General features: G+C 47.3%; 1 protein-coding gene across 1 annotated transcript in view; it reads left to right on the top strand.

The window, feature by feature from the left end:
* Nucleotides 1-14,056, top strand: part of GPC3 (glypican 3) — a 141,824-nt gene that overhangs the window by 93,010 nt on the left and 34,758 nt on the right. Inside the window, exon 6 of the mRNA XM_066182078.1 lies at nt 6,269-6,389. Within this exon, the coding sequence (XP_066038175.1) occupies nt 6,269-6,389 (121 nt within the window). The remainder of the gene's footprint in view (nt 1-6,268; nt 6,390-14,056) is intronic.

The raw sequence follows: 14,056 nt of genomic DNA, 5'->3' as shown, positions 1-14,056 counted from the left end.
TCATATTTCCCTGCTGTTGCCAACGTACTGTGGTTTGTTTTAATCATACAAACCATAAACAATGAAAGCACAATTGGAAGCAAGACAGAAAAATGAGATTCTGTAATTGGAACAAAGGAAATTCCATGCCAGCAATAACCCTTTAGTTCATGAAGGGTTTGGTTATTTCTGGCAGTGCTGCAAAATATCTGATCCAATGGAATCCCCGAAGAGGGGGCTGTACAACTTTCCAAGCCCATAAAACACAGCTTTGTAGCAAGTACAATCTATAATGAAAGGATAGTAGGCAAATTCAGTGGGTTATTGAGTGGCCATGTTTGTTTCCAGAGTATTTCAGAAATGAAGATCACAAATCTTCCTCTATCCTGCTGCTTGGTCTCAGGTTTAGCCAATTTTTCTACAATCTATTTGTCTTGAACTGAATAAGAATAGAGGGATACTTCAGGCTGTCTGTAAACTCCCAATGTTTTGCTATGACTATTACAGTTCTTGCTGCTCCTTCTGAAGTCCCATCTCCCAGAGCCAGGTGATTACCTGAGACCTCGCATTTATGACCAAGCCATCATCTGCAGCACACTCACTGGCTGTAGAGCTTTGTGTGGGGCAAACGGGAAGAGGCAGCACTTCTCTTGGCAGGGAACTGACACAGCAGGATCTGAGGGGGCTCTCAGAGGCTTCCAGGTGTTGATATTTGGAAATCCAGCAGAAAATGGTTCCTTTTTCTTTAGGTGAGAACACTCCCCACTGAGAGCGTTGGATCCTCCTGTTTGCTTTTGAAGCAGCTTGTTTGGAGCTGCTGGTGGTGTAAATTGACTGCGGCATCACGAGCTCTGCAGTAACTGGAAGGACTCTCTGCAAGCAAGCAAACAAAGCCAGGAAAGCACCTGGGAGCCATACACCCCACCCCTCCTCTGCCTCCTGCACTCCCATGAAACAGATGCCTGCAAACGGTCATGGGATGGTGGGGACATTCACCCCATATGGAAGAGAACAGCTGGGGTGGAACTGCACACCTCACAGCCAGCCCATGTGTGTGTGGGGTGTGACTGACCAGATATCTCTGGACAATCTCCCTTTAGAGAGGAAACTCCCAGGGAAAGAATTGTCACCTCTTGGAGGCTTATGGGCACATTCAGCAGTTACGCCCTGAGTGCAGGGCAGGATGAGTGGGTCGGAAACAGCTTTTCAAGCCTTTTGGCCCCCACTGCTGATGTGGCACTGAGGTTGTGTCACTAAACCGGAAATTAGCAGGGTCAGAGTTGTTGGCTTCATCACTGCACCCACCTTTACTGATCCATGAAAACCAGCTGGAGATATGAGCTGGTTCCTTTAAGAAATGTTGTGGGGGGTGGAGGCAAAACTTTCCTTCTTTTTCTCCCCTTTTTCATCCCTTTTGCCTCCTTTGTGGTGAGGACTCGGGTGTCACCAGTCCACATGATCTGTAGTAAGTCACATCTTGAAATGAAGAGCACCTTTGGGGATCTGGGGGAATGCTGCTCTCTCCAACTCAGTTATTAACTCTGCTGCAATGAAACCTCTGTGATGTGTTGTGTCTGTGTTATGTTTGTCCCCCACCCACTCCCTCTGACAAGTATAGTTCAGTGAACACAGGTAGTAGAGAGAGAGCCTGTGAGGGATACTGGGCTGTTTAAACTGGAGATGCATTTGAATAAATAATTTGCAACTGGAAGGCAGGCATAAATTAATTGTAATTTGAATGACATACTTACTTTCCTGTTTCTGAAATGTGTAATTCTTTATGTTTGACTTTCAGAATTACTTTCTCTAAATCACATGTCAGGCTATTGTAGTAACTCATCTCAAAGCCTAGCAGGGCTGAGTATTAGGAACACACATTTTACACTCATTGCCATGTATTTAAATAACATTTGTCATCTTGTCTTCTTTGTTCTGAAATGAAAGCTTGGAATGAGCTGCATTTAGACTGGAGAGACCAAACATTCACAGGAGACATTTGTGGATAGTGGAGAGGAAAATCCCTCAATTTGACAGCATACTTGGGAATTTATGTCTGGTGGATGAGAAGAAGCAGGAAGGGTCTGCAGTTGTACTATCCCCACAGAAAACTTTAGATTCTTGGTGTTTTCATAAGGTCGTTGTCTTTAAAGTAATTTTTGATGAGGGCTGCTTATCAGCACATGTAACAATGTGACATTTGTGTTTGGAAAATACCACGTCCCCAGCAAGAGCCCACACCCAGGGAGCCCAGGCAAGGAGATGCTGCTGACTGACGTTGAGACACGTCAAAGAGAAAAAGTATTTTGGGCTTTGCTTATGAAGTGTGAGCCAGACCATGCTCATGTTGCAACACTGATACCCCTTCCACACAGAGACCCCCGGGGACCGGGTTGGGGGACTTTATCCACTGTGCATATTTGCTGTTCTGTGCTGGTATCAATCACCATGGCAGAGGCATGAGATGGGTTTCATGAAGTGGCACAAGTGTGCTGCAGAAGGGCAACATTTTATTGGCATAAGCTGAAAACAGCTCGAGATGGCTCAGTGATTTCTCCTTTTCTGCACTGACTGGAGATCATGGTGGGAAGGTGATGCTTTGGCTTTTTTTGCCTGCGGGCTCACCAACCCTTCAGCTTGGGGGGGATGCAGAGGAGCCTGCATGGGTACTGTCCTGGGACCCCACCTTGTTGGGGCTGCAAAGGCATCTCTCTGCCATATTAAGGCCTAGCTGCTTGGCCTGAGCTGCAGGGAGGGGTGTCAGCTGCCTTTTCCAGCTTCTCTGGCATTTCAGGAATGCAGGTCTCTCACTGAAGCTTCATTTCAAAGCCTTTAACCCTTTGGTTGGCTGCATCTCACATGCCTGAATGTGGCCACTCCAGGCTGGTGCTGGGGCAGAGAGTGGCACAGCTGAGGGGAGCTGGTGCCCCCTTTGTACCTGAGCACACCAGGAGGTCTCAGCTTGGAGGAGTGTCCCCCAAAGCACCCAAGTCCCACAAGACCATGTCTCTGGCTGGTGGGATGTAGCGGGTCCCCATGCATCTCCTTTTTTTGCAAAACATGCTCAAAGATGTGCAGCTAGCAGGGCCCTTTACCTTGCTGCTTCAAATGACTTGTGTAGTGGTGCAAATGGTTCATTTTGGGTCGGGTACCTACCCTTGTATCTGGCCAGGTAGGAAGCACCAGGAGGTGACACTATCTCTCCATCACTGTTTTAGGAGAGAAATCCCTCTGCAAATGCTTTCAGGTTTGCTTCCTTCTCTAGTAGACTTTTTCCCCTGAGAAGGCTGTTTTGAGGTCCCCACTACCCCAGCAGAATCTTCTGGAGAGCAGTTTCATTCTCTGGACATGGAGTTATAGTATAGTATTGCTGTAGTATTGTGTTCCTCCCTCCTGTACTACATTGTATAGGCTAAAGGAATCTTCTCTGGCAGCCGTTGTGTGGATTTCAGAAGGGATTTCGCCCACTCAAACCCAAGCTATTGTGTTTCTGTGTATAAAACTGTTTAGGAGAGAGACTGTATTAATTTAGGGATGCACCAAGTGGGCTTGGTTCTGCTCTTGCTAAAACCTGTGTGAGTTTCCTGATTAAATCTCTGAAACCACAGGAGACCTTTCAGCAATGTAGTTCTGAGTTTCACCAGTGTTTCAAATTAAATTTACGGTGACACCAAGGATAGGAATTTCTTTGTCATCTAAAAACTCATGCGCGCTGTGGATGTTTACGTGCAGTCTCCAGATGTGTTTGTCAGGTCGGCACGGTGGCTCTAAGTGGCTGTGTGACAACTAAGCAGCAGGATTAGTGGCTCACACTACTCTCTGTCCCCCTGCAAAGAGTTCAGCCCAAGCTTAGGCAGAGGCGGGCAGGTCTGTGCTTGCGGCAGCAGCCTCTTCCCACGAGATGGTGCTGGGAGCCTGCAGGGCTGTGCCAGGAGCGCAGGGGCTGCTGCAGCCTGGCCCCAGCCGGGCCCCCTTCTCCCAGTCACTCAGCTTTCAACCTACACCGACCCTGCAACTGCACGTGTGAGGGCTTTTCTGAACTGGGAGCGACTCTGTCTCAGGTGCAGCCGCCTTCTGTGCTTCCCAGGAGAAGGCAACTATTAAGAAGAGGCGTTTTGCAAAATGCTGAGTCCTAACAGGAGGCCCCAGGGACAGGGAGTTGGGGTGCAGAGCTGGTGCTGTGCTGATGCTGAAGGCAGAGGTGGGATGGCTGTACAGGCATCTGCCCCCCAGTTCAGGAGTTGGTGGGAGAGTCAAGCTGATGAATCTGCTTTGCAGTGATGCCTGTACCTGGAAAAGCTGCTTATGCCTGGAAAAGGAACGTACACAGGCAACTTGTTCCTGAGCCACAAACACCTCCTTTCTCCTGTCCTTTTTTCCTGTGTCATCTCTTCAGTGCAGCATCTTGCAGGGTTGCCAGCCATTACTTGAGATGCATATGGGGAATGCCTGGTGTTGGGGACACAGCTGGAGGTGCAGAGAACTCCTGTACAGGAAACTCCTGCTCTGAGATTGCCTTGGAGTGGAAATCTGCCTCAGTTCTGTAATTATGTGACTATTCCAGTTCAGGGCAGATTGCTGCTGCACCAGTATAGATCTGGGGCTGCCTTTGCATCCCCATATGTCTGAGTAGATCTCATCCTCTAGAGTTTAAACCAAGCCCCTGAGTATCCCCAAGCTCCTCAGTGTGCCCTGATAGCTCTGGTGGCCAAATGTCCACGTGCCTCTTGCTTTCTACCCTAGCAAAGCATCCTCCCTGAGTTGGCTCCACCATCCTTCCTGCCTCTCTCCCCTTCTTTAAATGCCGGCTAAAGTCCCACTTTCTCCTCAAAACCCATGTGAAATGGGCTGAGTGTGATTGCCCGAGCTTGCCTGGCAGCATGAGGATGGAAGATTAGCTGGGCAGGGGAGCAGGGAGCTGACAGACATGGAGGCAGGACTAGGGCTGGAGCTGGGTGAAAACACGATGTGTAGGAGATGAACGCAGAAAGGAAAATTCATGGTGTTTACCCATGGCTCTGGAAAAACAGATGTACAGTAAAGCAGACTGATGCTGGTGTTATCTTGGCGATCTCACTTTAGGAGGCTGTGCTGGGGTTTGGTAGTGCCTGTCCTGGCTGCCAGCTCTTGGAGATGAGGACTTGTTTTGTGCTTGTGGAGCACCACAGCCTATCACTGGGGCTGTGATGAATGGCAGCAGCCCAGAGCCCGAGAAGGCGCTGGTGTGTTCCGTGCCACTGCTGTGTCTACCAGCAGGCAGTGGTGGCAGCCAATTGCTCTGGCCCCAACCTGTGTTTGAGTTTGGTGCTTCTCTTATGCTGGAGCATCATCAGCTGTTATCCAGGTTCTGAGTGTGGGGATGTGTTCCTCCAAAGGCAAGCGTTCAGCAGTTCTATCCCTCTTCCCCTGCCTTTATTCATTCTGGTAAACTTTGTCATTCCATAGATCCCACAGCAAGTGAATGTATATTTCTTTCCCAAGTGCAGATGAAAAAGCTGAGGGCAGCTTGGCTGCCCTCTTCTGCAGAACTGCCCTGGCAATTTAATCTAGTCTGTGGGGGCTTTGCTGGCTCTCATGATACCCATGTAAATCGAGATACCCTGTGGTGCAGAGCCCAGCACTGTACCAAAGTCAAGGTACATTCTGTCTGAGCACTTACTTTGATCCCTAAGGCTGGATCTCATCAAAGACTGAAATCAGGATTGTTTGACAACACCTATTTTCCATTAGCAATGTTGACAGCATTAATTATATTCTGATGCTTTAATTCTTTATTATTGAAATCACACATCAGTGATAGTCATTATTTTGTGAGGGGGTTGATGTTATGCTAATCAGCTTGCAGTTAACTGGGTCATCCCACTCATTTTTTTGGCTGTGGGCACAACACTACTGCTCTTGTACTGGAGTCTCTGTGGTCTGCCAAGATTTGTTTTAAACAAACATGAGCAAGCCAGAATTTCTGAGCCAGCTTTTTTAGGACTCTTGGGTGCAAGTTATGTGAAAATATTTATCTCTATTGTGTACTGTTTAACATCTTCCTTGGTTACTAATGGACTGGAAAGGCCTTCATTGTCCTCAAGTGATACAACTACATCATCTTGCTGCTTTGCAAAGTCAGAGCAAAAATGTTTATGGGAATCTTCTGTCCTTTGTCATTATTAACTTTCTTGTGCTCTCTGTTTTGGAAAGGGCTACTGCCTGTCTTGCAATTTCTAGTGTTCATACTGAACTCTAAAGATCTCTCTATTAGCCCATCACATTGTGCTCTTCTATCTTCTCATTCCTACAGGTACAGTCCCCAGATCACAAGGAATGGAGCAAAAGCTCAGTCTGGCAACCATGAGGTGAAGATGAAAGGCCCGGAGCCAATGATCAGCCAGATTATTGACAAGCTGAAACACATCAACCAGGTTCGTTGCAGACCTGCCAGCAGGGGTGTCTCCGGAGTGGGCGGTTTCCAAATCAGTTTGGCCTCCCCCGCACTCTCTCTGGGCTCAGACAGACAATCCCGGGTGTCTCCATCTGCAGCAGCTCTGGGAGCCCTGTGTGCAGAGCCGGTGCCACCCTGGCCCTGCACAGCACCAGAACCAAGGGCACACCTGTGCAGTGGTGCAGCCTCCCAGGACTCAACCTCTGCCTGGGTCGTGTGTGGATGCATGGCTGCAGTACAAGAATGCTTCTGCTGGGCATCCATGTCCTTAGCAGTGGAGGTGCAGGAAAGATGGAGCTGACGGGATGCCCTTGAGCATGATGTGCTGGCAGAGGGTCATGTAGCAGGTACCTGATGTCCCCTCTGGTTGGAGGAGTTCCTTTTGGCATTGCTCATGGTTGGCAATAAAAGGGTCACTGTTTTCTTTGCTGTATCTCCCCGGGCATTCTCTCCTAGTCAGTAATGGGGCAAGTTACTGTTGAATGGGGAAATGGCAGAGCTGGATGAGATCCTTTCTGCTGGGGAGGAAGCTTCCTTCCCACTGCCTCAGACCTGGCATCCTTCCTGGGACAAGCGGTATCTTGTCTCTGCCCATTATGCCACGCCAGGCTAGGCCTGTGAACAAGCCCTGCTGCTGCCAGGGAATTAGATGGCAGTTCTGCAGGGAATTACTGTGGCTGAGCCTTCCCCTGCACTACCTTGGGCCAGTGGGGCTGGGGTCTGGCTCTGGACTCTACTCTACCCTCTGTGTCACTGAGTGTGGATGTCACAGTGACTCATAGAGGAGATGTTTTCCATAGGCAGATGGCCTGGACCTGCTGCTTTGCCAGGACACAGCACTGGGACCTCAGAGGGCGAATCCTCGGGTGATAACACTGTTAACACAGCTGAGCTGCCCCACCTCTCCTGGGAAAGCCCTTCCCAATGGGGATCTTGGCCAGGGTTGCTCTGGCACGAAGCTCTGGGCAGCAGCAGTGGGTTCCTGGGGTTAAACCCAGCTTTGCTTCCCAGCTGGGTGGGCCATGAGGGCAGCTCTGTTTGGAGTTGCTGGCTTAGCAACTTTTCTGCTAACCTCTGCTTTCCCGCTCCGGGACTGCCAGGGACTGTTTTCACAGCCATTCCTGGTTTAACCCCCGCGCCCTCCGATGCAGGCATGCCTCATTAGGTGCTGTCTGGGAGCAGGATGCAGCAAGGGGTTCGGGGTCCTCAGGAGCACCCCACAATGCGGGAGCTGCCATGGGCAGCAGCCCTACAGCCTGCTCTGCCTTCCCACAGCTCGCTGTGCTGAGCAGTGCCATCTGCCAACAGCCCATAATTATTAGAAAGGGAAAAGCGGGGGGAATAGTATAATCAGCTCCCTATTAAATGGGGTAGAGGGCAGGCTTCAACCTGCAGGTGATAATGATATTTTGCCATTCACAGTGAGAAAGTTGCACTGAACAAAACATGGTTATTATGTACTTGAAACTGCTGACATAAAGTGGTTGTGAAATGCTGGCTGCCAGACTGGGTCAAGTTAGGTCTTTGCTGAACAGCTTGGGCTTCTGAGGAGTGGAGGTCTGTGGAGTGGGAGACCCTGGGTAAACACTGCAGTGCTCAACTCAGCTGTTTGCAGCAGCAGAGTGTCTCTGTCAGCTGCTGCTCAGAGAGAAATTGTGGTGAGGGGGTGAATACAGTCAGCTTAGTCACGATCTCTTACAGTGCTTTCCCCCCAGTGGCTTGCAGCGTCAGGTTGGAATGTGTTGTGGGGGGCAACTAAGCTGTTTTGGTTTGAACAGCATAAATGTGAGAGCCTGAAAAATGTCAAACCCTCTTGTAAAGCTGTGTTTGAGAAAGAGGAGGAACTGAGAACAAAGTCAGGAGAAAATGGGAAGTGGTTTGTGCAAATTAGTTTCAAAGCTTGCCCACGGAAGCTGTAGCTGCCCCATTCCTGGAAGAGTTCATGGATGGGGCTTGGAGGAAACTGGTCTAAGGAAGGTGTCCCTGCCTGTGGCAGGGGATTGGAGCCACATGATCTGTAAGATCCCTTCCCACTCAAACAATCTGTAATTCTATGATATGATTCTATTCCTGTGGAGGGTCTGTAGTCTATGTCAGTAGCTTATATACCAGGAAAGTAACTGTGGAGGTTACTTAAATTTGGGATTTGGGGTGTCAGAGCTCACCATCACACTTATTTTCTTGGCTGGAGGAAGTTTTGAGCTCTCTTTCACATCTGGAATGCATCTTGATTGCCAAAGAGTATTAAATGTGGAAGGAACAGCAGCTCTGGATGAATTATAGTTGTGTCTTTCAGGTGTTGGCTTCAGATTTGGGAAGCAGTGGGAACTCCTGAGCTGTAGTGGGTTGGAAATCTCCTTATCCAGCAAGCTCAAGCCAACAGTGGCTTTTAAGGATTTTCAGACATCCAGGGTCTTTTGGAGAAGAGACCATCTTTGTGGTGGTCAGAGCTGTAAATTGGATTCCCACGTGACTACCTGTCAATTGTGACTCTTGTACAATGTCGTGGCTTCCTCCCAGCATGTTGTGTTAGAGATACACCCTAGATTTTGTGGGTGTGGGCAGACTCAAGAACCGTGCTGTTGTACAGTTTTCATAGAGGTCCACAGCTTTTATTTTTACTTGGAGATTTTTGCTAAATATCTGTAATTTGCTGATGACTTTGCCTTTATTCCAGGATGCTCATGCTTCTGGAGGTGTCTGTTCTTCCAGTGTTGTGTGTACAAATTGTGCTTGCTCTTTAGTTTGTGTCTTCTCAAACCTAATTTGGGTAAATGCACACACGTTCACATGAGAAATTCTCATCAAATGTTTGCAGTTAGAAATGAGAACAGGGTTTGTGTATTAGAATTAAACCCACGGGGATTAAAAGAAGTAGAGAAAACCTAACCCAGAGAAAAGGGGAAGGGAAAGTGTCCCAGATGGTATTTTTTTGCTTTGAGCACCTATCAAGCTAAAATAAATGAATGAATAAAGCACAGTGCCTGAGTTGTGTGCTGTCTCAAGTCAGCCCTTTCTGGATGAGTCCCCCTCAGTGCTGCCTATTCATCACATCAGACCATTTTTTTTTTCACCCAAACGTGTGATTGTGGCTGGTGCTATTTTTTGTGCGTTGGTGGGTGAGATGCTTTATTATTGCCATATTGGAATTTTTTCCCCCTCAGTTCTGTTAGATGTCTACCAAGTTTTGATTTGAGTTATTTTTGTTGTGTGCCCAGAGGCATGAACAGCCCATCCATAAATATTAGCATTGTTATCTCAGCTGGGAGGCTAAGGGTCACCTTCAGGAAAATGAGTTGGAATTGGTTCCTAACTTTTATTTCCCAGAGTGGATGGGGTCTGTTTCTAGCTAGAAGGGTTTTCATTCATCCCTTGAGTAAAACTATATTGAAACTGAAAGGTTATTCAGTGTCAGCACAGGGTCTTGCTCAGATTTTTAGTGACTTGGTAACATTCCCAGGCAGAAAGCTCTGTGCAGGGTGAGCCATTTCCTCTGGTCATTCCATTTTCCTCCAGCCATGGGTATGTTTGAGTGGCTGACAGATGGGGATGAGCTTCAGGTTTTAACAGCTATACATGGAGGTGGAAGGTGTGGTGTCCCACGTCCTGGGAGCCCTGCCACGCTGGGTGACCTGCTGTTGGTCATCCTCCTCCACAGAAGGCTCTGGAGAGAGGACCTGAGTGATGCTGGTGTGAGGATGCAGCAGGGATCTGTGGTACAAAAACGGCTGATGTGATGCCCTCGGTCCTCCCTCCTGTCCCTGTCTGTCCTGAAGTGACTTTTATGTCCTTTGCTTTGCCTATGGGGCTCTGACACTATTGCAGCAGATGCTTTACTTCATCCTTAATGCCATAACCTCTTTAGGCTTGCGCCCAGCTGCAGTTTCTTTTTATGCTTAGGTAAATCCTGGTGTTTTATCATAGTATTGTCTCGAGGAAGAAGAGCACAATTTTTTAAGAAAAGGAGGGGAAAAACCACATCAAAAATTAATACTAGAATCCATAAAAGGAAACTTAGCTGGGGAAGATGTGTCTTTACAAAATTGAATGGCCTGGAAACATATTGTACATTTCCAGACACTCGAGTTAAGGGCTCATTTAGAATATTTCAGATATACTGGAGTTTGACAGTTCTTTGGTTTCCACATCAAACAATCTGTAATTTATTGCCCCATATAGGGACTGTGTTTTTATCATATTGCATATTTTCTAGCCAGAAATCTAACTACCATATAAGCTCTTGAAAAAATAAACCCTTTGGGGATGGGAATCCAGGCAATATGCTTTCACAGACCCTGAGAAACTCCCTTTGATTTATTTCCTTGGAAATAAGGGGAAGACACAATTTCTTGGAGTATTACAGCTGTTCCCCCAAGCAGGGTCTCGCTGCCTTTCTTGATGTGCTCGGTGTAAAGACCCAGTCCTGCAGAGAGCTCCATGTGAAAGAGCCTCATGTTGCTCTTAGAGGGGCTTGCAGGAGGATGAGAACAAAATTTAGAAGTTTTACGAGGCAGTAAAACACACAGCTATACTTGGAAGGGAAAAAAAAAAAAAAAAAAGGCAGGAGGCCCAGAGGTGTGAATGAGCAAAGACAAAGTAGACCTGAAGTTTGCAAAAAAAGGCACGTCCTGGCATTTCCAGAGCCGTGTTTGAAGCTGGTTTGATCAACCAATATGTCCCATATTTGTTTGTAGGTTTACTGGGCTGTTTCCCAGCGGCCTGGCTGCTGGGAGAGGGCATGGTGGAGGTCACCCAGAAGTTAATTTGGAAAGAGGCCAAAAGGCCACAACTTGATTGAATCAAATGTAAACAAAATAGGCCTGGGAATGGTGTGATGCTCTTGTGCCTGAGTCCCCTGCAACCTCTTTGCTCAAAATACAGAGTGGTGGAGCACCAGGGACCAGTGAGGAGGGTCTGACCCCACCACAGGGAGACAAGCTTGGGGTGGCAAAGGGACCCAGACCCTGCTCTGGGCACCCAGGGAAATAGGAAGTTTATTATGGGAGAGCCTGGGGAGCTGGGGAGTTTTCAGGAATATATCTCCCCCTTCAGAAAAATCCATTACTTTGATGGATTTGGTGAAAGTTTCCCTGTGCCTGTTGGGCTCTCTGAGGTTTAGTTTTCCCACTGTATTTTAATTCCCCGATCAGATGAAGCTGCATACTAATTAGAAAAATGTGCAAACTGTGCCAGATTGTTAAATAATGCAAGGCACAACACTAGTCACTTGAAAATACAATATTTAAATTGCACCAAAGCAAGTCACTTTTGACTCATTTTCCACCTTTAATAAGTCAGCACTGCAATGTCTGAAGTGCTGTACATATGCAACACAATCTATCACATCCTCAAAAGAAATGTTAATAAATACAATAATTACTTGGACACGCCTCTTGTTCATCATTATTAAACAGTTTGTAACAATTAAAATATTAAAACCACATGTTGTTGAAAAGCAACCAGACATTGCAATTATTTTTTACTAAGGCTATTAAGTAAAATGACAGAAGATTTTTATTTTAATGATAAATGCATTTTAGAATGGATCAGTTAATTCTCCTTTAGTACACAAAATAATCTACAGCTCCACCGAGTCTAGGCCTGGTATTTAAGTACTAATTCCATTGTCCTTTTAGCTGTGTCTTGGCTCCCATTAATGCTGGGTAAATGCTCTCCCACTCTGTCTGCAAGTGGTACTGACAGGATTTTGCCAGGGCAGTTAAATCAGGGGAAGAATGACCTTCAGTAATGAGAATGTAATTAAATCTGAAGGTATCTGACCGTCACCTGACTTTTCAAACCTAAAACCCCTTCCTCCCCTCTTCAGGAAGAGCCAGCACCTCCCCGCAGCAGACATCACCTGCCGCGACTCCATGGCAAAACTCCAGGTTTACTGGAATTGTTGAGGGAATGCTGTATCCACAGGTCACCCACACCGAGTGTTTATAAACAGCCAGAGATTGTTTGTACCTGGTGTGTTTGTGTGCCTGTTTTCCAACAGAGGTGGATCCTGGAGTGGTCTTGTATCTGTGAAGGGTTTCAACTTTGTCTTTGGCTTCAGCTCTGACAGGTGCTTCAGGTGTGTCCTGCAGGGACCATCCTCCAAGCAGTGCTGTGGAAATCAGCTGTGGAAAAAGCCACACCAACACCTTTAAAGGAGATTGATTTGCTTTTGTGTCCAGAACATGCAGCTGATGCACAGTGGGGCCTTAAAACAAACACCAGATATCCTGTACCAGAGCTGAAGTTTATCCTGTTGTGGAGGAAACAAACCTGAAGGAATCCTTGTGCAGCAAAACCCGGTGTAAGTGGAGCTATTGATAGCAGATTAACAGTTAGTTACAGTTATTCTGGGCCTGGTTAATTGTATCAAGTGTCGCCTTGTGCTGTGACTTGGGCTGTAATTTAATCAGTAGATGTCTGAGGTAGGTGTCCTCCCTGATGGGCCCAGTAACAAAGGATACAGCTGTCTGGAACGTTGGGTAGTTTTCTCATGTTTTTCTCAAAAATTTGACTCAACATCAAGGTTTTTAAAATGTGGTCCAGACTGACTGGGGACTGGGATTCAAAGAGCCTATCTTCGTTGTTCAGAATGTAACCTCTGGTCTTCTTGGCTGCAGAAGAAACCCAGTTGCTTTTGTTCCCAAGGAAAAGCCTTGATAATAATACTTTTGATTCCAGTTTGAGGTGGTATAAGACTGCTTAGTGATGGTGTTCTCAGGGGCAGGAGGAAAAGGCAGCACTGTCAGACCCACTGTGGGCAGAGAGGGCTAGCTCTGACAGGAATTTCCTTCTCCGGCCCTGGGCTGTGCTGTGGGAATGTGATGCCCACCTGTGGCATGGTGTACAGGCAGTGTGGCACAAATGCCTTTGAGATTCCCATCACACCCTGAACTGCTTCATGTGCTGGGCAGGTTGGAGCAGGGAATTTCCCCCGTGCAATTCTGCCACTTCACCCAAGCCCTGTGCCTGCAGGGGGAACGAGGCACACTCGTGGCAGGTATTTTCCCTGTGCTGGCAAACCCCTTTCCCAGTCAGTGAGACCCTTTTTACTTGGCTGCATTGAGGCAGGTGTAAATAATCCCTCATGGCTCAGGAAGACTCTTGGTTAATGCTGTCTCTCATTAAACTTCTTAGCTTGGTTTTGACCTGTAACTGGCTGCAGAGACTGGGTTGTATTTTTGTGCTCATGCTGCTGGACCCTATGCAATGAGACATGGCCCTTGCAGCACATCAGACTGAGCAAAGAGAGAAGCTTGGGTTGCAGCAAGATTTGTTGCCTCTCTTGGCTGTGTTTCCAGGAGTGATATTTAAGAGAAGGAAATATGCTTGGTTGAGGACATGTGTAAGAAGATGCTGCTGATGCAGCAAGGTCAGTAAGGAAGTGGGAGGCAGCTGGCAGTGGGTGGGTGTTTGAGCCATCAACAAATACCGTGATGGGGAGGAAGTTACCTTTTATTTTTGGCAGGACCTCTCAAATGCCTCCTGCCTATTGGTGGGGAAGGAGTTTACTGACCTTTTCCTGCAGCACATAATCTAAAAGCTGTGGGTGAGACTCATATATGTGCATTTCAGGGCTTCCTCTGTGAGTGTTGTGTCTCACTGAGGGAGGGTATAAAGTCACCAGCTTTGAACTTAATTTAAACA

This window comes from Chamaea fasciata, unplaced genomic scaffold, assembly GCF_029207755.1.
Source record: "Chamaea fasciata isolate MVZ Bird 193981 ecotype frontalis unplaced genomic scaffold, bChaFas1.0.hap1 SCAF_4, whole genome shotgun sequence".
Classification (NCBI taxonomy): domain Eukaryota; kingdom Metazoa; phylum Chordata; class Aves; order Passeriformes; family Sylviidae; genus Chamaea; species Chamaea fasciata.
This window is presented reverse-complemented; position numbering and strand designations above follow the sequence as displayed.